General features: G+C 36.4%; 1 protein-coding gene across 1 annotated transcript in view; it reads right to left on the bottom strand.

Annotated features, from left to right (window-relative positions):
- Nucleotides 1-25,024, bottom strand: part of Arc42 (Activator-recruited cofactor subunit 42) — a 100,065-nt gene that overhangs the window by 71,918 nt on the left and 3,123 nt on the right. The window contains exon 2 of the mRNA XM_090381873.1: nucleotides 17,745-17,905. Coding sequence (XP_090237999.1) covers nucleotides 17,745-17,905 — 161 coding nt within the window. The remainder of the gene's footprint in view (nucleotides 1-17,744; nucleotides 17,906-25,024) is intronic.

Here is a 25,024-nt window from a genome sequence, read left to right on the forward strand (position 1 = left end):
ATTTTAACTTTCCAGATATTAACTGGAACTTGCGGATTGATCACTTGCATGCTAGCAAGACTTTTTGTGGATTTATTGGAGGATTGTTTTCTACAGCAATATGTTCAAGGTACAATCAGAGGGAGTAATACTCTTGATCTGATTATCAGCAGTGATTATTCATGCATTAAGAATTTGTAGATAAAGGAACCAGTAGGTGATAATGATCACAGTGTACTGATGTGGGATTTACTCAGTGGTGAGCTATAGTGGGCTCGCGAGACCCCACTGTTATTTTTTTTTTGAAAATTTGCAAGCCCATTGTTGAGACAATCATTTATTTTACGAATTAAATCCTGAATGCAATTATTGAGTATCCAGAGCCGAAACTACAGTGAGGCGAGTGGGGGCCCGTTCCAAGCATTTTCATGGTGCAATTGATCGGTTATGTATTTTAAAATTGCTTCATCTTTGATATAATTACAGTCGGACCTCTGTTTAACAAACTTCTTTATAGCGAATTTTTTGGATTCCCCTTGGTAATTACATTTAAAATACTTTCCAATGAATGAAGAAAATTTCCATATAACGAACGGATTAGGAGAGACAACTTTGTATGCATTGTTCTCACCTCTGGCCTTTAGGCAATTTAGGTAATTAGAAAGTGTGAATTAAGGGTGAGAGGGATTACCGTTTCACAATGTTAGTGGTGTCAGCAAAACCTATGCAGTCACATACCAAGAAGTCATGGTAGTCAGTATGCTTTCCATAGCCAGTCAGAGGATTAAGAAGATTCAACACAGATTATAGCCTCTGGTCAACCTGTGTTGTGGTTCCCCTTTACTCCGACAAATGGGCATATGTTTTTTGGAGAAGTGAGTGATCCGTGCCTCCCAGTAAATTTTTCCTATCTACGTTTACATGGTCAGTAGCTGAATATCCGTGTGATTCTGACATTTTGCACTGTATTCAAAGAACTAGTGAGAGTAGCAATGTAGAGGGGAGGGGGATTGAGGCAACTAAGATATATAAACTTTATGAAGAAGAAATGTTGGCAGATTTTGAAACTTTGCCAAGCCTTTCACTGTGTAGAAAATGTTCTAAAATATAATGGCATACAGGCAATAATTAAAAAAAAAAAAAAAAACTGTATTACCAATCTCCAAAAAACTAGCATGAATTAAGGATGAGTGCTAAAGAACTTTATGTGGAAACTATAAAGATCAGCCATGTATTTGGGCCACAATGAGCAGCTTGTAGCTTGTGGACGGCAATTGTGGGTTGGAAGAATTATCCCGCTTTGTGCAAACATTTTGAATCAGAAGTAAAATATTCCGGATTATTAAATCAACTTTTAAATTTGGAATTTCTTAACCATTTAGCACTAATGATTGACATCCTGCAGGAGCTCTCTTATCTTTCAGAAGCTTTACAGAATCACAATGGTAAAACCATATAAATTAATTATTCAAACTATCAATGCTATTGCTAATTTGAAAATTCCTGAAGGAAATTATGAAGCTAAAATTGAGAGCATGTTGAAATGGAATTTGAATTTGAAGGAATCAAAATCAAAAGTAAAAAAATTACCTCGTGACAAATTATTAAATGCATTGCTTTATCCTTAAAGGATAAGTTATTAATGCAACAGGGCAATTTTAAATTAAATAAAGAAAATAACAATACCATTGAAAGAAATTTTAAACATATGTTACCCGAAATCCTGGAATGTGAAAGAACTTTCATCTCGATGGCAAGGCGGTGAAAACTGAATAAGAAATTAAGTTTTCTGATAAAATATGAAATAAAAATTAATGATTTTAGAGATTTTGTCAAAGACAGTTTATCTTTAAATCTAGTGAAATTACCTTTTCAATTAAGAAAGCCAGAAAACATCTTTGAAACCACTGCGATTATCAATGCTGAAGCTGAGTTCAGCTTTCAACATAATGAATAATATTGTGACAATTAAACACGTTGCAGATTATGAAGGCCATACATCTAAATGGAAAACCATTGCTTCAATTTGATTTGGATCGTTACGTCAAATCATCGCTCAGCTATTGAGCAAAGCAGAAGATTGACAACAAATATTAATAAAGAAGTAAATTCTATACAGCAATTTTTAGAATAAATTTTTCTTGAATATTTGTGAAATAATTTTTTTTTCATGTAATCTGTGATTTTTTGTTTACTTTTTTTAGAAATTTTTTTTTTAATGTAATATTTGTTTTTATATTGTGGAATGTTTTGTGATAGTTTTTATGTTATTTGTGACATGGGAAATATTTCATGTTATTTTTTATTTACAATATTAAAACTTTATCATGAAAAAAAAAATGTATCCATTATATTTCCCAAGTTTAAAAAAAAAAAAAAAGACAAATAAAAAAGTTGCGCGTGTGCCAAGCACGTGCGGTAGATGGTTTATATGAAACATCCTTCGCGTTTCTTTTAGGTATTTTGATTTGTATATATCGATTACGAAATAAAAGAGCTTTTTTATTGTAAATATTTTATTGATCATTCACAGATTTTCATAATTTCTGAAAGACAAGCTACAATAGATTTATGATAACTAAAATAAGAGATGTATACTTGCGAATGCAACGTATCTAAATATCTCTGTAAAACAGCACTGATTGATAAAGCTGAAGAGATATACACAGCTGTTAGGGGAACCTAACAATGGAATGTGATGAAAATACAAGACAAAACAAGAAACTGTTGACAAATATTTGTATTGTTGCAATCATACTTACTGCAGTAGTAACTTCGGGAAGCATGATTGTGATGTCATACTATACAAAAATTCTAAAAAGTTAGAACTCCAGACACTGTCATATCCAGTTATCATCATAAGGCGAGGCATGACAACCAGGTTTTTAAGGGTTTTTTTTTTTTTTTTTTTAGACAGACCTAGGAATGTTTTATATATTCACTTATACGCATGGTTATGGGGATAATAAGCCACATTGTCCACCCCCCCCCCGAAATCCACTCCTGACTCGAGATATCATTCCGGTCACAAAAAATGCGTCACGTGCTTTAATCGCACTACTGGTAATGCGAGCGTGGAAAGTGCCTCTAGTGGAAGCCACGGATGATGTCACTTCCGTGACCGATCAAATTAACTCAGTAAAAAGTCAGAAAAACTGCGAGCCCATTGTTAAAATATTCACAGCTCACCACTGGATTTACTTAAAGATGTAAGTTATCATGTAACTACCATCAAGAGTAAAGGGAAGGGTTGTTGTTTCCGTAAAGGTGAATACAGGGGTCTCAGATAGTTTTTAAATTCTATACAGTGGGATTGACTAATGTTACCAATGGTGAATTCTATATGGGAAGCCTTCAGGGACTTAATCTTGGTGGTTACTAGACTTTTCATACCAACTAAGAAATACAGTTCAAGGTTCAGGCCTAAATGAATGTTACATGAATTAATGAGGCTCGTAGCAGAGAAGAAAAATGCATGGGATGCATATAAATTATCAGGCGACACAGAAGCCTATGGCAGATATAAGCTAATCTGCAATCAAGTCACAAAGAAGGTTAGGCAAGCGAAGGCAGATCGTGAGAAATCTTTGGCAAAGGTTGCAAAGAAAAATAGCAAAGAGTTCTTTACTTATGTAAACTCTAGAAGGAAGGGGATGAATCAGATTGGTGCTCTTTTAACATAGATGGTTTGACTATTGATGATCCTGCTCAAGTAGCTGATAAACTGAATGAGTATTTTGCATCTACATTCACATATGAGGAGTTATTCAAGGAGGGGAATACCAGAAGTTTATCAAACTCTAACAGAGAGCTAAGTGATTTTGTAATAACTGAGAGCATTGTGGAGGAAAAATTGTTGAAGTTAAACATAAAAAAGGCACCCGGGGCAGATGGAATTTATCCAGTTATATTGATTTGGTTTGGTTTGAATTTTATTGGCGCATTAGCAACTAAGGCTATAATACGCCAAGACGTTATATTGAAGGAGGCAGCAAGGGAAGTAAGCAAACCATTAGCCATAATTATGAGAGCATCCTTAGATTCAGGGGAGGTCCCCATGGACTGGAGATGTGCAAATGTATCTCCAATTCACAGAGGGGGATGCAAAGGGTGACACAAATAATTATAGAACTGTTAATTTAACTTCTATTCCAGGGAAAATAATGGAGTCTCTGGTTAAAGAGGTGATACAGGATCACCTTGACAAGGTGATCCTGTATCACCGTTCAGGCACAGAATGGGTTTGCTAAGGGGAAGTCTTGTCTGACCAATTTGATTGGATACTATGATGTGGTCACAAAGGAACTGGATGCAAAAAATAATTTTGATATCATATACAGTCAGTCTTCGTATAGCATGATAGTTGTGTTCCTAGAAACCCTCATGCAAGGCAAAATCGTGCAATATAAAGAACAGGCCCTATGGGAAAAATAGAGTTAGGTGCCGACCACCCAAGATTGAACACACATTTGTAACCAAAACATTACCAAACACAATAAATAATCGTAATAAAATACGTAAGTATTTTATTACGTAATAAAATATTGCTAATGCCTTTGCTTCTATCGTAAGCAAACTTGTTTTTGTTTGATTTTCTATCCAAACAGATGACAGCCGTACCATTTCTTCCAATTCTTTGTGTCTTAATCTAATGGATTTTAATTACACTTTGAGTTGTTCCTGCTATGAAAGTTGTTTTTATTTTCTCTGCATTCTTTGTAATTCTCAGCATTGCCTCATTTAGGTCTGTAGCACGTTCAATATCACATGGTCTTCCATTTCGCTCAAAGCGTTTCACAAATTCATATTTTTGCTCTATCGGCAGAGGCGGACTGACCATAAGCCTTACCGGGGAAACCCCGGTGGGCCGGAGGCCGGTGTGATTTTGGCCATAAACCATAGTATGAGGCCACTATAAATTTTCCCGGGTAAGAATTTTTGAGCCAGTCCGCCTCTGTTTATCGATATTGCTTTTCTTTTTCTCTCTGAATCTGCAGTGTCTTCAACAGGACGCTTCCTTTTCACACCTTTTAATTAAGTATTTTACTCATTTTTAGGGAATAAAGCACAGTTACAAAACGAGGAGGCACGCTTGATACACATAAACAAGCTGCGCGCGTGTAGCAACTGACTAAACAACACCGTAAAGGCAGAGATACACTATTAACACCTCACATTTTACTAAAGCACATTTCTAGGGGTTACTACCATAAAACAATAAAAACAATTTCCAGTTGCATTTCTGCTAGTGGAATCTGTTATAAACTGGTAGTAAACTCGATCTAATTGCATTTGCGATTATACTGATAGCTGGAATTGTGTTGATTTTTACGTTATTATGGTGAAATGTGTTTCCCCTTCACTGATATAAAACATAAATACATTTTCAGAATCTTCTCTTCATTCCTATCGTGCTGCGTTCGGTTGGGGTGATTCTGCGTTCGACTGCCATTTCTTGTAAACACAAAGGCGAATCATGCATAAGCGAATTCGGTTCGTGTTATATAAGATATTGTTCCCCTATTTATAAATCGTGTATGATCGAATTCGTGTAGTGTAAACACGTGTTATACGAGGACTGACTGTACTTGCATTTCAGGAAAATGCTTTTAATATTGTTGCACATGAAAGACTGCTTTACAAATTGGAGTGGTATGGCATTAAGGGCAAGTTGCTGCAATGGATAAAGGGATGGTTGAGTGGGAACAGCAGAGAGAGGTAATAAACAGACACTGCTCTACGTGGACTAATGTTATTAGTGGACTCAATCCCCCAGGATTTGGTGCTGGGCCCATTATTGTGTATTTATCAATGATATTGATGAAAATATATCAGTCTTAATGTCCAAGTTTTCAAATGATGCAAAGGTTGGCAGGGTTGTTAATGACAGTATGCTACTGCAACAGGATTCGAGGCCCCTCTCAGATTAAGAACCTGAGGGGGCAAAGATTCGAATTGAAGAAAGACAGTTGTAGAATAGATGTGCAGAAGTTTGCCTTTAGCCAGAGGGTAGTTGATTGCTGAAACAGACTTCCATCAGTTGTTGTGGAAGTTGATAGGTTAAATAAATTTAAGGCTGAACTAGACAAACATTGAGTGACTGGATGGGTAAAATAGGAAGGGATTTTTATTTTTTTTTTTTGGCTGATGCAGTATAAGCTTGCTTTCTTGCATCATATGCCTCTACAAATGCTAACATTCTGTAATGTCCCCACAAGAGGTCTCCAATGAATTTTGCAAATAGACTTGTATTTTCACCCACATAAAACAGAGGCTATGCAACAGCTGAAAGATCATGCCTGATATGATCAGACAGTCAACAATGAAGTGCAATGGTGCACACATTTCAGCTGTGTGTTTCAAGCTCCCCATGATCACTAATACAATTAGTAATAATATTCTTGCCAAATAAGTAGCTATAAATTCCTCTGACTTAATGGTCATGCTGGAATATAAACAGAGCATTTTAATAACAAATTGTCTATCTGAATTTTTGTAAACAATTTATAGAAATCTGAATGAAAATCCAGGCATGTTAAATGCCTTGTGCACGATGAGGTGCATTTCCACCTAAGTGGTTATATAAACCCACAACTTTGATATTGAACTGAAGTTCTTTGAATCTGTGAATGAGAGACCAACAAAGTGGTTAAGTTACTGTTTGTCATGCTGTGTTCAGATTTTTATTATTTGCTCCATTTTTTCAAGAAGAACAACCAAACTGTTAGAGTCAATTTCAACTAATATATAAATATGTTACAAAATTGTTTAGGTGAGGAATTTCACAAGCTGTACAAAAACAATCTGTTGTTCGAGCAACATACTACCACAATGTATACAGCAAGATATGCAAATATCTTGACTAAGTGGTACATGAATGAACTAATTAGTCATCCATTACAGATTCACATTTTAATATGTGGAGCCCCCATAAGTGTTATAATTCTAAAATTCATATGTATATACTTTAACAAAGTATATATTCAATGCATAAAGCTTTTTGTCATATTGTTCTTTAATAAAGAACAATATGACAATATATTTTGCAATATATTGTCATATTGGTCAAAATATATTGCCCATTTTGCAATATGGGCAATATATTTTGACCTTTAAATTTTTGCCCACAACAATAGTGTTTTGCAAATATAGCAAAGGTAATCTGTTAAAGGATGTATCAGATTTATATAAGATATCGAATTTGCAGTGAGGTATGTGAATCTCTTTCAAAGGGGACAAAGTGCAAGAGAGCATGCTTATAAGGACAGAGTAAAGTTTTATGGTTTCTGGATACTAGAAATCTACAAGTTAACTTGATTAAAATATATGAAGCTCAGAGGTTTCAGACAACTGAATGCTAAGGATTTTCCTAAAGGAAAAGAAGGATATGGTTTTAATTTAGTAAAAATAACTGTAGACTGGATGTCAGTTTTTTTTTGTCATCAGGAGTGAATAATGATTAGAACAAACTATTACCTGAACTCATTTATAAAGGTTGTGTATATTCAAAGAGTGATTAGTCAGATACATGATGGAATTAGAGGGAAGGTTATATTTATTTTGATTGATGCTACAAAAGCTATGATACTTCCCTGCCTAATTTACCAATTTTAAATGTTAGAAAATAATGCTGGCTACAAAAAAAAAAAAAAAAACACTTACCACTATAGCAAAAGTTGCAGATTATGAGTCATTCATTTTTAAATCCTTTAACCAAACATAATACACTACACACATTCTATTTATTTAGAAATGTTTGTCACTCAGATATTCTTATAGTCCATTTTGCTTTCCCTCCTAAAAAAGCAGCAGGAATCTCCAATCAGGTGCACTATCTCAGCAACCTTGCTACCACTTTCTCTTGCAAAAAAGTCCTGTTGAAAGAATTCTTCTTGCTCATTATTTACATCCTCTAAATTTTGAGGGAAAAACCCAAGATGGAAATTTCAAAGACATTTGGCAGCCCATATTATTAAGTAATGGCAAATGAAAGAAAGCAAGCTTGTACAGCATCAGCCAAAAACATTACCCAACTCATTTATCCATTGCCACTAATAATGTCTAATTCTTCCTTAAATTTATTCAAACTACCCACTACAACACTAGTTAGTAGTTTGTTCCAACAATCAGTTACTCTCTCTAGCTGACAACAATTTTCAGCCATCTATCCTGCAGCCACACTTTTCAGAACTTTTAAGTTCATGTCCTTCTGTGCAAATTCTCCAAGAAAGAAAATACCATCATTAAATCTACTCATTCCATTTTAAAGCAATAAACACTTCAGTCGGGTCTCCTTACAAGTGTCTAGTTTCGTTTCCAAGCACTGCAATTTGCAGAACCAAAGTCTTTTGTGGTAAGAGTACCCACTTTGTTTTCCCAAATAACCTGGTTTCTCTTCTTTGCACCTGTACCAAAGAAATCCATATCTTTCTTAAAACGAGGCTTTCATACCTGTGCAAGATGTGGCCTTATATAATGAGATAATTGCATCCTTGTTCCTACTGGAAAAGTTATATCACTGACAGAACCCCATGAGCTATTCTAAAAGCCAGTGTGCACTACTCAGAGAACTTTATATTGGACTATACAATTACCACTAGATCTCTTTCATTCTCCACATGCTACTCTGGGATTACTGCCCATATGCAGTGCCTAACATTTACCAATGTTAAACCTCAATTGCCCCTTCACAGTTCACCTGCTTAAATTTTTTAGGTCTTGCTGCAGCAGTGTGCTTTGATTCCTATCATTAATCTCTCTGCCAACCTTTTGTGTCATATGCAAAATTAGACAGTAAGCTTGATATGTCTTCATCAATATCATTAATAAATATTGCAAATAGTAAAGGGCCAGTGCTGAACCCTGAGGAACCTCACTAATAACATTAGTCCAAGAAGAGAAGTTTGTTACAGAGTCATAGTAACAAGTCAGACAAGGTTCCATCCCCATTAACCCATGCTGTTATTTTGGTATAATTCCATTTCTGTACAATTACCATTAGATCTCTTGGCTAACTCCAATATTTTCCCTTGAACAGAAAGTCAAGCTTACTGGTCTGTATTGCTCACATTGTCCTTTGATCCCCTTCAAATAGGAGACATTTACACATATCGGATATATGTGTAAATATATGCGTAGGCACCTCCATAGCCAGGTGGGCAGGAGCAGCAGTGCGCAGCACATGCTTCTTGATTACACCAGGGTTCGAGCCCGTGACCACCAAATACAGAGGATGTGGAAAGGTCACCGCATATCCCCAGAGCAATATGGCCTTAGTTGCTAATGCTCCTAAAAACCAAATAACAACAACATATATGTGTATAGGAGCCTCCCCTGAATCCAAGGATGCTCTCACAAATATTTTTTAACTTCAACCATTTCTCTTCCACTTTCTTCTCATTTATAATTTTGTATACTTCTGGTGTTCCCATCCCTAAATGCTTTACATGTGAATGCTGTTCTACAACAAAACTGCTTTTAAAATTAAAGTCATCATTAATTTACACCATTCTTAAGTATGTGTCCAATGCCCAGTTCATTCAGAAAACCATTAATATCTTTACAAAAACATGTCTTCCATAACAAAATATTTTGGAAACACTCTTCGATATAATATGGTAATTTTATTTCCTGCTTCAAGTAACTTATAAAATCTAAAACCAAGGAGTTCTGCTTACTCTTTACATAAGAGTAAATCACTAACCAAGTCGCTCAACTCTTCTTTGCTTAATTAAGTGTGGCACATTATAACTTTCTGGTTGGTAGTCCAAATCTGTTCAAGTGGACAATCCAGCTAAGTCTGAAACACAAATCCTCATTATACTCATCATATGCTTTGAAGCTGTGCTTGCTTTTTCTGTACATTGACAATATTTTGGTTACACAGGAATAGCAATTGCAATGTGGTTGCATGGTTCTTACCACACCACAGAACAGTAAATGGCATACGTTTAATTTTCCCAGTTAGCCACATCCTCAGATTTATGGTGCAGATAAATACAGCACATAAGTGAGCCCAAGTTTCATGCAACCAAAGTACAAAAAATGAAACATTTAGTAAACTACAGGTTTTCTTCCTCTGAGTTTTTGTTGTTAAACTATCCACACAGAGAAATTCAGGATGATTCAGAGATTTCCTTTTCTTCTGCTTAACATTTTAACAACAGAATACTAAACAAACAATATGCAATAGATATGCAGATAAACTGTCCAGTACTCACACCACAAATGTCTTTCCATTACTGAGAGAGAGAGGTGGGAGTTGAAAATGTTAACCGTCCCCAACATTAAATGGTATTTATGCACAGGCAAACGTTATTTGCAAGCAGTACAACAGTAGTGACAATGTCCACTTCCCTAAGTTGCAATAAGATTTATTCATTATGGTTAAACACAAAAACCTATATATAGAAATTATGATGCAATGTGAAATTACTTTTGAAATCTACATAAACACAGAGTACAAACAGTTGATATATTATTGGAGGCAAAACTCATGTTAACCAGTGTAATAACTGCTTCCACACTTTGGAAGAAAATTTCAATTTTGTTTTTATTATTTTTTTTTAACACCAATAGAAAGAGGTTAATTTTTTAATGCAGGTTTTTTCATTCTTGTAATTTGTGTAATATTTTAGGATAAAGTGTTTTATGTTGTGGCAAAACTGTTTGTAAAATTTCAAATTTACAAATATTTTATGTGTATAACTGTAAATTATGTATAGAGTGCACTAAAACTAGAAATGAAACTTAAGTCAAAGGCATAATAAATCATAAAATAAGTAATACAGATAGAATGTCCAAAATATGGCTATCCAAAAACCAGAATGACACGAAATTAGAACATTAAGATTGTCTTTGTCTATGTGTGCTTACACACATTTTTTTTTTTTTTTTTTTTTTTTTTTTGTGAAACCAAGCCATTTCAATTGGATTCAAAACTTTTTTTTTTTTTTTTTAATGTGAACACCAAACACAAGAGGTATTAGAACCTATAGTACTTAGTACCATGCTTGGGTTGGAGGTTGAGAAGACGAAAGAAGATATTTGTTGATAATGGACTTGAACTTCTGTAGATTGTAATTTTCAGGAAATACGTATGAAAGAAGGTTGTTCCAGAAAAAGGCAGTTGAATGAATAAATGAGGAAGATGAAAAGTTGGTTCTGTGGGTTTGAAGTTGGACAGTAAATGGATGTTGGCTGATGGTGGCACGTGTTCGGACTGTTTTGAAAGAGAGAGCGGGAATTATAGAAGCCAATTCAGAAGAACAGTGCCCATGGAAGTATCTGTAGAAGAGGCATGCAGCAGAAACAGTGCGTCTATGAGAAAGCGAGTGGAGAAACTCTGTTAGAGATGAATCATTAAATAACCTAACTGCCCTCTTATGAATGGAATCAAGAAGCCTGAGAGAGGTTTTGGGGCACCACCCCAGATGTGGGAATAATATTCCATGGCAGGGCGGATTTGCGATTTATACAGAGTGAGCAGCTGTTTGGAAGAAAAGTAAAGACGAGAGCGAAAGAGAAAACCAAGTTTTTTAGATGCAAAGGAAGCAATATTTGTAATGTGTTTGTGCCAAGAGAGATTAGAAGTCAGGGTAATCCCCAAAAGAGATATATCATATCGGAGAAATCGGAGTGTCACTAAAGATAAGCATAGGAGCAGAAGAATCCTTTTTGCGAGATATAAGACAAGACTGACTTTTAGAAGGGTTGAAATCAACTAAGTTGTCTTTGCCCCACTGGAGAATTACCTGAAAATCGGCATTTAAGGAATTGGCAGCAGATTTTCGAAAACTTGAAGCTGATTGAGCAGGACAAGGTTTCTCAAAATGGAAAGTTGAATGCAATATGCTATCATCAGCAAAACTATGGATAGGATTTCCAGTCAATGGAAGAAGGTCATTGATATACAAGAGGAAAATAGTGGGGGAAAGAACTGAACCTTGAGGGACACCGGCATTAGTGGAGAAGTTAGAAGACAGAGAGCCATATACCATCACCCTCAGTGAGCGATCAGAGAGTAAACTGGATAACCAATTACTAAAAACAGTTGGCAAACCATAAGATGGAAGCTTGTTTAGAAGACCTTTATGCCAAACACGATCAAAAGCCTTTGAGATGTCAAGAGCAACTACTTGTGTTTCACCGAACCTTTCCATTGAATTAGTCCATAAATAGGTAACATAAGCCAGAATATCACCAGTGGATCAACACAGATGGAATCCATACTGGCGATCGTTGATCAGACGGAAGGTTTCTAGGTAGTTTAAGAGTTGGCAGTTAATTGATTTCTCCATTACTTTAGAAAGAGTAGAAGTAATTGCAATGGGACGATAATTGGATGGGAGGGATTTGTCACCCTTTTTTAGGAACTGGCTGGATATGAGCAAATTTCCAAGCAGAAGGAAAAACACCTTTGGAATAAGAAGGCAAAAAAAGGCGGCAAAGAATAGGAGTAAGTTCAGGAGCACAGGTTTTGAGAACAAGTGGAGAAATATCATTAGGACCTGGAGCTTTCTTAGCATCAAGATTCATCAAAATCCTTCTGATATCCTTTTGACGGAAGACCACAGGAGGCATTGAATGGAGTGTGTTAGGAATGGTGGGAGGTGTTTTACCAAGATCATTAATACATGAGCTGGAAGAAAAATGGGATGCTAGCAGGTCAGCTTTATCCTTGGCTGAAGTGACAACAGAACCATCTGGTTTGGACAGAGGTGGGAGCAGAGATGGGCAAAAGTTGCGGCCAATAGCTTTGGCAAGAGACCAGAATGCTCGGCTTTATCTGAACAAATTGGTTCTCCAAATTCAGTTATATTAAAATTAAACAATATTCAACATAATGATTTTGAAAACTCCATATCAAGGCATTTATATTTCATAAAACCAACAATCTCAAAAGCCATATGTAAACTTGCTACAGCCTTATGATAGAGAAATTTTGCTGGGCAGCAAACTAAGTCAAGTGGACTGGATATCATTATTCTTCTATTTCTTGATGATTCCCTTCTCTCTCTCTCTCTCTCAGGGTAACTTAGAAATTTTTTTTGCCTGGTGCAGCAAAAGCCTCAGGCTTCCTTGAACCATATGGCTAATAATGATAATAATTAAGTCTTACTTATTTATTTTTAACAAGTCAGAGTTGATTTTTGGCATTGTTTGTTTTGAAAATCTCTCTCTCTCTCTCTCTCTCTCTCTCTCTCTCTCTCTCTCTCTCTCTCACACAAAATATCCCTTGCATTATTTTGTTTGTTTCTTTCCTTTTTTTTACATGGGGTTAAAAAAAAAAAAGATTTTTTATTCATCCAGAAGTAGTTGTGAAAGAAAATTGAAACAAACACCATATATTACACCAAACTTAAGACTTAAGTCAAACGCATAATAAATCATAAAATAAGTAATACAGGTAGACTGTTCAAAATGTGGCTAACCAGAATGACATGAAATCCAGACACACATACACTCTCACTCTCTCCATATATATATATATATATATATATATATATATATTTTTTTTTTTTTTTTTTTTTTTGTGAAACTGGGCCATTTCAATTTGATACAAAACTTTATCTGAATAGTGCTGACAAATTGGTTCTCCAAATTCAGTTATATTAAAGACACATTTTTGTCACCTCTCAATACACTTCCATAGGCCAGTTTTGCAGAATTCTTCTAATTCTCCTTTAAACCACAACTAGGTGGCAGAAATGACCTCATCATCATCAGCAGCCAAGTGTTTTCCATGAAGAAAGGACTTCACAGTAGGAAAGAGGAAGAAATCAGAAGATGCAAGGTTGGGGGAATAAGCAGGATGCAGCAATATTCCAGTTTTTTCTGGCACCTCAACAAAATTCATGTGCACATTATGCCCGTTCCTTCTTCTGGTAAGCATACAAATTTTTCAATGTGCTTTCAGGTTCATCCACATTGAAATTGTTTGTACTAATGTGCAACACCACTCACCTGGACAGTCTTCTCCATAAACAGCAACCATTTTTTGTGGATTGTTTTTGGGTGTTTCCCCCTTGCAGAAAGAGGAACCAAATCACTGATCTGTATTCCACTTTATTCATTGTAACATTTCACTTCATTCAACACTACAAAGAAAAATAATGAATTATCAGATCAAAACCAAAATTTTTATGGTTGCTTACAAATTTTATAATTTCTGTTGCTTGCAAATTTTGAAAATTTCCTTCATTTGAAACTAATGTTTCAAACAAAAGAAAAAAATTTCACCTTTCTATTACAACTACTTTTGGGTGAATACAAATTTTTTTTTTTTTTTATTCAAAAAATGGAATATTACTGGAAAAATTTTGTAGGTGATCACTCTGGTAACTTTATAATGCCAAGTTTCCTGTTCCCAAATTTTGATCAATGGCCTAAGGGATAAAATAATTAATAAAAATAAAATAATGTAGGAAATAAAAGTTAATCACAAAAGGAAAAACTACCAAAAAAATAGATGACTGCACTGCTGATGTATTTTTCCTTTATCCATACTTGAATTTTTACATTTCATATTTGGTTAGTTAGAATTATTGCATAAAAACCAGAAAAATCCAAAAACTCGCAATCTCCATGTCATGAGACTGCCAGATTTCAGACATTACACCTATTAAAGAAGTAAATAAAAACCTCTTTTATGTTGTTGTTGTTGTTATTTTGTTTTTAGGAGCATTAGCAACTAAGGCCATATTGCTCCGGAGATATGCAGTGGTCATTCCCTGACCTTTCCGCATCCGTATTTGGTGGTCACGGGTTCAAACCCTGATCTAATAAAGAAGCGTATGCTATACGCACTGCTGCACCTACCCACTTGGCTGCGGAGGCACCAAACCTCTTTTACTTCACTCAAATCTTTTAGTTAAAATCCATTCATTACAAACAATATTCATCTAATCTTTCACTATTCCTTTGTTACTTTTGTTCATAATATAAGAAGTTCTTTGAGCAATTCAGATAGGCTGCCAAGACAGCTCATGGGGGTCAAATGATATACAAGAACTGTGCTAGTAGGGATAAGGAGGTGGTTATACCATTGTACAAGGCAATGGTTAGACTGCTTCTTGAGTATTCCATAAAATAAATAGTCTGGAGGTCTAATTTTAGGAAGGATGAGGATCTGCTGAAACATGTGCAGAGAAGGGCAACAAGATTGGTGAAGGGAACAAAGGGGTAATTTTAACAAGAAAGGATTCATTTCTGCAAATTGATGTGTCTGGAGACTAGGTACCTGCAAGGTAATCTGACTGAGATGTTTAAGCTTTCAATGGATTGTGCAAGCTCAATGCTGATGACATTCTTCCTCTTTTTCAGCCTACACACATGAGGGAACATAAATTCAAATTGAGAAAGGAAGAAGTATACACATTATTGGAGGGGATGGAAGGTGATGTGGGAATTTTTTTTTGAAAGAAAGCAAGGTGATGTGGGAATTTTTGGTTGTTTTTTTTAAGAAAGAAAGCTTTATAAGCTTGCTTTCTTCCATCATATGTCACTATTACTACTACTACAAATAATAAAGTTTCATATTCTCACACTGTTACCTATAAGATCGCATCCCTTATGAATTCAAATCCAACTCAATGGCTATGCTGTAAAGTTTTAAAATTGACTTGTCTTTTAGCATCTCATGTTGGTATTAGTATTACATTCCACGTTCTGAAGTTGATTACAGTAGGGTGGCCATTCATTTTTAAATGGAGGGAGAGGGATGTGGTGCAATTCCCTGGGCACTAAAATTCATAATACCATAAGAAATTTCAATTCTGCAATTTGTATTTAATAGTACTTGGAAAAAAGTGCAGAATTTCCTATCTACTCATAGTATTAAAATAGACTTTATGTATATAAAATTGGCTGATCAAATATTATTATGGAACAGTTGAAATAAATCATCTAAATCTGTTTAAAAAATGAAATGTTTTCTGTGCTAAAGTAATTAAACACTTATTAAAACTAATTCAACATTATGTAAAATAGTTTCTTGTAGCATACACACATGAGGGAACATAAATATTGGAAAAATTGTGCTTGCCTGCTATATAAAAAACAAAAAAAAAATGTTTCTGTTTGTACTTGTGGCACGACCATTAGATCAGAGGAGTTTACAAATATTTTGACAATACAATCATTAAATGTAATTCAACGATAATGGGTGGGTAAATTTGGCTAAAGGTTGAAAACAAGGATAGCAAAAATGCGAATTCTGATGTCAGCTGAAGTAAATAATTATACGTGGTCAAGTATTTCATCAGGGACTACTACACCTAAGAGGAACAGCATTTTTATACTTGTCCATAACTGTGGAAGAGAGGTGAAAAAAAGGCCAAAAAGCAAAAGGTAAAAAATAAAATAAAATAAAATTTTATTCATAAAATATAAATAAATAAACTAATTTAAATATAAATAAATAAAATAAATGATTAAACAAATAAAATTTTATTTTATTTTATTTGTTTAATCATTTCAATCACAGGCTGAATTGGCCTTGCAATTCAGCCCGTGATTTTCTTAATTCATCATAACTTTTAGGATATTAACATTCTTTTGCCTTTTACAAACTTACAATACTTCTTTTTTCTACTATCCTTACCCTTCTAGTCCCTGGCACTTTGTGTAAACTTCATCAGACTTATCTATTCCCACATACTTATATATACAGGGTATTTCAAAAGTGATGGTCAATAATTTAAAGGTGAATTGTACAGACTACAATATGCAAAAAAAAAAAGCCTAGTAAACATGGGTCCTTAAGTGAATCGTTTTCGAGATATTGCACATTTCTAGTTGGAATCCACCACTGACAAGGTGAATTGTACAGAGTTGGGATCCACCACTGATTTTTTTGTTTAGGTTAGTTTATGCTCATTCTCTCCATTTCCCCTCTCTCAATACTCTGTTATGTTTGCTATTTGGTTTTTAGGAGCATTAGCAACTAAGGCCATATTGCTCCAGGATATGCGGTGGTTATTCCCTGACCTTTCTGCATCCTCTGAATTTGGTGGTAACGGGCTCAAACCCCGGTCTAATCAAGAAGCGTGTGCTATACACTGCTGCTCCTTCCCACCTGGCTACGGAGGCATCTCAATGCTCTGAAACGTAGCAAGCATACTAGTACTTGTCAAAGGATAGTCAACATGGAAAGAGGTTACAGCAACAAAGAGTATGTGGACATGTATGGTAAAGCCAACGGCAGTGCACTCCAGGCTGCACATTTGTACCAAGAAGCATTTCCCCGCTGAAGGCAGCCCAACAGGCACACATTCATCAGGGTACATCAACACCTTAGAGAACATGGACGTTTCGCACATGTACTACGAGCAGGTAGGCCCAGAAGCATAACACCTGATGTTAAGGAAAGGGTGTTAGAAAGAACATCCTGTAACATGTAACATCTGTAAAATCCTGTAGTGTTGAAACCAAAAATTAAAAATGTATTATCTTATGTTTAATAAAAACCACCCTTAGCAAAGGATTCATAGCTTTTTTTTTTTTTTTGCTAAACTAGTGCTCCCATAGCCAGTGGCAGATCTTAACAGAAAATGTGCATTATCTCGAAAACGGTTCGTTTGCGGCCCAATGTTCACTGGGACTTTTTTGCTTATTTTAGTTTGTACTTTTCACCTTTAAATTATTTACCATCATTTTTGAAACACCCTGTATATAAATATTTATTTTTTTTTATTTTATTTTCAATAATTACAGTGGGAGGAAAAGGATAAGGACATCAACATCTACAATAACAAAGTTTGTACCTGCTCTCTGGGATAAATATGCTCAAGATCTAATTTAGCTGCTATAGGCTTCAGCTCCTTTTCAGCAAATTCTCTACATGTTTTCTGAAGCATTGCATGAGTATCTGGCATGGATATTAAAGATGAAAGGCATCGCCCCTGAATCTGTTTGCGTATTGTCCCTAAATTCATAAAATTCAAAAACATTCTTTCACATGTCAACCAACTAAAAAATATAAAAGCAAATTAAAAAAAAATTTTAATATAAAACCAAAATACTGAGTACAATAATAATATAGAAGAAATTTAGGAAGGACAAAATCTTAAACCACAATAGCTATAAATGATTTTATACCATCAAACGTATGACATGAATGGTAATATTCTTTAAATACAGCCACTACACTAAACACCTTCCACATGCTCTTTTTTTTTTTTTTCTGTCTTATTTTTGGAATAAGTTCTTAATAACAGAAGTTCCTTTAAAATTTCAGTAGTCAAAGATTTCATAACAAATTGAGGACTGGAGGACTATACTCCTCCAATAAAATTAGTTTTTGCACTTGCAGATTGCTTTTTTTTTTTTCTTTGTAATTTCAAAACAGATGATAAGTACACGAGTCATCTGATGCTCAAATACTGATAGAAAAAGGTTTGAATTTCACTGTTGAATAAGAAGACTGCTATACACTTTGAAGAAGCATTTCTCCTTAAAAAAAATAATTACTTTGTTCTTTTAGTAGCGCGGTGTGAAGTTAAATTGAAACAGAAAACAGTGAAAAATCCAAACACTTCAACCTCCCTCCCTCAACACAGGTCGATAGATAGATACACAGAAGTGTGTGGTGTGTGTGTGTTTTTTTTTTTTTTTTGTTAGTTGTTGGCGCAGCGGCTTCTGTGGCCATATTGCACCTCCCAAGGTTTTTGCATTTTCTACTCTGATCGAAACCCAAGGCAGGATTTGAACCTGCGACCTTTGGGTTGCCAGGCAGGCACTTTACCCACCCAGCTAGCCCGGTCAGGGTGTGTGTGATATCAAAAAATAATTTTGATGTCACATACAGGGGTGTTAAGATTAAAGTATCCCTATGTAGAGGTCTCTGAAGAGAGTTCTAAGGCTCGTATTGAAGAGAAATTTGGAGAACAGGAACAATAGCTAATAATAATAAAGAATACGCTCGCCATTTATTGGAAAAAAATTTTTTAGTTACAACATTTTTCGCTATATGGCGCTGCGGCAATACAAATCACTTGAACAGTGCTACAATTGTTCACTATGTCCTCCAATTTGGTCAACAACAGTTTCCATTCTAAGAACAGCATTTTCTACAGCAGAAGTTAACGTCAACTGGAATAGCCAACACATGACATCTAATGCTGTCCTTCAGATCTGCCAGAGTTTGACATCCTTCGATACACCTGGTTCTTCAAAAAAACCCACAACCAGATGTCGCATGGGGTGAGGTCAAGTGATCGGGGTGGCCAAGATGTCTAGAAACAATGGCTGATGACCCATTCGACTGTAAAGTATTGCCTTAGCAATCTTTGGACACAACGGTGGATGTGGGGTGGCACACCATCTTGCATGAATGTGGTATCCCGAAGGCACCCACATTGTTGCAGCTCTGGTATTGCGAAATTTGCCGACATTTCATAATATCACGGTCCAGTGACGGAACAGGTGCTGGATCCAGTCGGTGTTACCTGTTCAAAAAAAATATGGCCCAATCATGAATGTGGCAGTAAGTCCACACCACACTGTCACTTTTGGAGAATGCAACAGGACATCTTGGATAACTTGAGTTTTCTGTTGCCCAAATGTGACAGTTGTGCATATTCACTTGTCCATTTAAGCAGAAGTGAGCTCCATCACTCCAAAGGATGTTCTGTGACCAAGTGATATCCACTGTCATTCATGCCAGAAACTGAAGTTCGTATGCAAAACAAATATCTGCATCACCATGCTTTAGCTGAAAAAAAAAAAAAAAAAAAAAACGTGCACTTACCAAGAAAGACTTCAGTTCTTTAAATTGCAGCATCTAGAGACTAACCACATGCAAAGTGATTTGATTGAGTGAATTTGAATGAACTGAGAAAGCTCAAGCTAATGGGACTCTTCCTCTTGCTCAGGTTATGCACATAAGGGTGCATAAATTCTAGAACTTACATTAGATAGAGGACCAGTTGTATGCTTATAATAATAGATCATTTAAATCGACATTGTAAGTCGAGAAAGTACGGTTGCAGAGCAGTTGTGCGGAAGAGTTTGCCTTTAGCCAGCGAGTGGTTGATTGAAAGAATAAAACTTCCATCTGTTGTTGGAATTTGATAGCTTAAATAAATAAATTCAAGGAAGAACTTGACAAATTATTGGAGGGAATGGATAGGTGAAATGAGAAGTGTAGGGATTTTTTTGGCTAATTCTGTATAAAGCTTGCTTTCTTGCATCATTTTCCACTACTAATGCTAAATTCATCTGAAGGGTTAATCAACTATTAAAACTGGTTACTCGTCATTAACCCTTGTTGTCATGTGGAGGACAATAGTCCTCAAGCACGTTAAAACTGCTGTCTATCATAGGTAATAGCACCAGCATGGCTGGAGCCTTCTAATATCTTCCCCCATTATCCTAACTCAAACTTCCTGTATGATTTGATAATCTGTAGTCTAAGTAATTTGGACACAAATTTACCCATTGGATGAATCTTCCATGTGACCACCCTCATTTCAGTTTCCAAATGCATCATTCTTGTTCATTGGATAACTGTACAGTTATATTATTCAGATCTCACTATTATTTTGGTATCAGTTTGGATTCTAGAGTGCAACATTCCTGTTTGACATGTAGTCACAGTTATTTTACTTATTATTATTAGCCATAGGGTGCAAGGAAGCCTGAGGCTTATGCTGCACCAGCCAAAAAAAAAAATTTCTGAATTACCCTGAGAGAGAGAAAGTAGAAGGGAATCACCAAGAAAGGGAAGAATGATGATATCCAGCTCAGGACCCTGGGTGTGCCAAGTCCGTACTCACCATATACGAGCCCCTGGGGTTAAATGACCTACAATAACCTACAACAAATGACCAACAACAATTGTTTTCGGAGCAATGCAGACAGTCTGCAAGAGTAGCCCATGGTGTCTTGTCAATGATATAAAGAAATTTTTCTAGCAGTGATAAGGAAGTGATTATCCCGTTGTATAAAGTAAAGGTCAGGCCACACCTTGAGTACTGTATACAGGTCTGAAGGCCTCATTTTAAGAAGGATGTAGAGCTGTTGGAACGAGTACAGAGAAGGGCAACAAGATTAGTGAATGGAACAATGGGTTGCTCTTAAGAAGAAAGGCTTAAGTTTTGCAAATTAGTGTCTGGAGACTAGGCGCCTGCAAGGTGATCTGATTGAGGTGTATAAAGCCTTGAATGGTTTGAGCATGCTCAGTGCTGATGGGATTCTTCCTCTTGCTCAGAATAATTGCCTGAGAGGGCATAAATTGAAATTGAGGAAAGACAGTTGTAGGGATAAATGTGTGGAAGTTTGCCTTTAGCCAGCGGGTGGTTGGTTGCTGGAACAAACTTCCATCTGTCGTTGTAGAAGTGGATAGCTTAAACAGATTCAAGACAAACATTTGGAGTGGGTGGATGAGTGAAATGAGAAGGGGTGTGTGTGTGTGTGTGTTTTTTTTTTTTTTTTTTTTGGCTAATGCTGTATAAGCTTGCTTTCTTGCATCATGTGTCCTAACTAATTGTAATAATTCTTTTACATGCAACATATTGCTGTCTCACTGTAAAAGAATCAGTAAGGTGATATTAGTGCTGAGAGAAAAACAACTGCTAAGAGTTTACTACTGAACATATAGATTATAACTCTAAATAGTGGCACTGGGGATGGAGAGACAAGCAAGTCAGCTATCCTGGTGTCATTAACACTGACCTTGGCTACTGCTACGAAAAGACAGGCTCAGCAAGGCTGACGGTCCTAGGACTCAGCTGGCTTTTGCTATTCCTAGAACTAAATAGTGTGATGGGTGAACATGATACTGAAGCTGACAGCGAGTTCAATGTAGTGACCATGGTTCTGCTATAACCAGACAATGCTGGAAAAAGTTTACTGCTAGTGATGTACATGGAAATTGTTTGAACAATCACAACTGAATCAAAATCGTTATATCCTCAATGATGAGTCAAATTCATCTGAAAGATCCTGCATCATCTAATGTTTAAATGCTTTAGTATTATTATTAATAGTGGCAAATGACATAAGAAAGCAAGCTTATACAGCATAAACCAAAAAAGAAAAATTAGTTTACAGTGTAGAACTTGGACAAATTAGTGTCTTCCTTAGTGTCCTGTTAGACTTAAGTACTTTCAATGCAGTTATTTTGGAGAACAGTGAAAAATCTCAGCACTTTCACTTGCACATAGTCAAATCTGTGTTTAATTTCTAGAAGGAATTTTCAACGTTTTGCATTACCACTCCTTGTATGACTTCTTCTCTGACTGAATTGCTGACCTTATTACAGAATGTGAAGTGAAATGTAATACTGTGCCTTTACTAATCATTCGCTTTATGTTCCAATCCACCTAATGTTATGGGTTCTGAGCACAGCTCCCAGGAATACAGTACCTCTGAAATATTAGCATTAGCATTAGTAGAGGCATTTGATGCAAGAAAGCAAGCTTATGTAGCATCAGCCAAAAAAAAAAAAAAAAAAAACCCCCACTTCCACTTCACCCCTCTGTTCGTTCAAAATACCTGTCCAGCTGAGCCTTAAACTTATTTAGGCTATCAACCTCCACCACAAGGGATGACAGTCTGTTCCACCAACCAACCACCCGCTGGCTAAAGGCAAATTTCCGCACGTCTATCCTACATCTGTCTTTCCTCAATTTGAATTTATGCCCTCTCAGGTGATTTTTCTAAGCAAGAGGAAGAATCCCATCAGCATTGAGCATGCTTAAACCATTCAAGGCTTTATACACCTCTATCAGATCACCTCGCTGGTGCCTAGTCTCCAGACACTGTAATTTGCAAAACTTAAGCCTTTCTTCGTAAGAGCACCCCTTTGTTCCATTCACTAATCTTGTTGCCCTTCTCTGTACTCGTTCCAGCAGCTCTACATCCTTCTTGAAATGAGGCCTCCAGACCTGTATACAGTACTCTAGGTGTGGCCTGACCATCGCCTTATACAATGGAATAATCACCTCCTTATCCCTGCTGGAAAAATTCCTGTATATCATTGACAATACTCCATGAGCTACTCTTGCAGCCCGTCTGCACTGCTCAGAGAACTTCATATCTGCCTGCACAATCACCCCCAAGTCCCTTTCATTCTCTACCACTGTCAGTGTAGTACCACAGAGTTGATACGTTGCTCTGGGGTTGCTGTTTCCCATGTGTAGTACTTTACATTTGTCAATGTTAAACTTCATTTGCCACCTCTCAGCCCATCTGCTCAACCTTTCCAGATCCTGTTGCAGCAGCATAGTGTCAGTAGTGTCCTTGACAACCCTGCCAACCTTTGTATCATCTGCAAACTTGAACATTAAGCTTGATATACCATCATCAATATCATTTATAAATACAGAAAACAACAATGGACCCAACACTGAGCCCTGAGGGACTCCACTAATAACATTAGTCCACGATGAGCAGTGTCCATTGATTACCACTCTCTGTCTTCTCCCCCTCAACCACCCCTTTATCCATAGCAGCAATTTGCCTCCAATGTCACACTGCTCCAATTTGTGTAGCAGTCTTCCATGTGCAACAGTATCAAAAGCCTTTCTAAGATCCAAGTATATAATATCAAAGTTATTCCCTGCATCCAGTTCTTTTGTGACTGCATCATAGTATCCAATCAAGTTGGTCAGGCAAGACTTCCCCTTAACAAAACCATGCTGTGTCTGAGCTATAACTGAAGTCTTGTCTAAATGATCCTGCAGTGCTTCTTTAACCAGTGCCTCCATTAATTTTCCTGGAACAGAAGTTAAGCTCACAGGTCTATAATTACTTGTGTCAGCCTTTGATCCTCCTTTGTGAATTGGGGTCACATTTGCACATTTCCAGTCTATGGGTACCTCCCCAGAGTCCAAGGAAGCTCTCATAATTATGACTAAGGGTTTGCTTACTTCCTTTGCTGCCTCCTTTAATATAACTGGATAGATCCCATCCACCCCGGGTGCCTTTCTTGTGTTTATCTTCAACAGTTTCTCCTCCACTTTACTCCCAGTTATTTCAAGATTCTGTAGCTTACTGCTAGAGTTGAATACACCTCTGGCATTCCCTTTGCTGAATAACTCCTCATGTGTGAATGTCGATGCAAAATATTCATTTAGTTTGTTAGCTACCTGGGCAGGATCATCAACACTTGACCCATCAATATCAAGTGGACCAATCTGATTCATCCCCTTCCTTCTAGAGTTTACATAAGTAAAGAACTCTTTGCTGTTTTTCTTTGCATCCCTTGCCAAGGATTTCTCGTAATCTGCCTTCGCCTGCCTAACCTCCTTTGTAACTTGGTTGCATATCAACTTGTATCTATCATAGGCTTCTGTGTCATGTGTTAATTTGTAAGTATCCCATGCATTTTTCTTCTCTGCCATATGCCTCATTAGTTCATCTGACATCCATTTTGGCCTAAACCTTGAACAATATTTCTTAGTTGGTATGTAAAGCCTAGTAGCTTCCAAGATAAGTTCTTTGAATGCTTCCCATTTTGAATTTGCTGTTGGTAACATCATCAGTTGGTCCCACTGTATAGAATTTAAATACTGTCTCAGTCCATCGTAGTCGCCTTTACGGAAGCAATAACCCTTACCTTTACCCCTAATGGTAGTTACCTCTTTGAGTAAATCCCACTTCAGCACACTGTGATCACTGCCACCTAGTGGTTCATTTATCTGCAGATTCTTAATGCATGAAGAATCACTGCTGATAATCAAATCAAGAGTATTACTCCCTCTAGTTGCCTCCCGAACATGCTGATGTAGAAAACAATCATCCAATAAATCCACAAAAGCTCTGCTAGTGCGTGAGTAACCAGCCCCCAAATTCCAGTCAATATCTGGGAAATTAAAATCTCCCATTATAAGACTCTCTGATTTACTGGCCCACTCTATTTCCCTGTACAGTTCCTTATTATACTCATCAGAGTCATTAGGCCTATAGCACACTCCTACTCTGAATTTTGATTTCCCAATGCTTATGTCACACCAAACTGACTCAACACTGCACTGTCCAGCGATGTCGACTGGCTTCACTTCCTTGGTTTTTATGTGTTTCTTAACTAATAGCATAACCC

The sequence above is a fragment of the Mastigoproctus giganteus genome, chromosome 9 (genome assembly GCF_048544385.1).
Source record: "Mastigoproctus giganteus isolate SK-2022 chromosome 9, ASM4854438v1, whole genome shotgun sequence".
Taxonomy (NCBI): Eukaryota; Metazoa; Arthropoda; class Arachnida; order Uropygi; family Thelyphonidae; genus Mastigoproctus; species Mastigoproctus giganteus.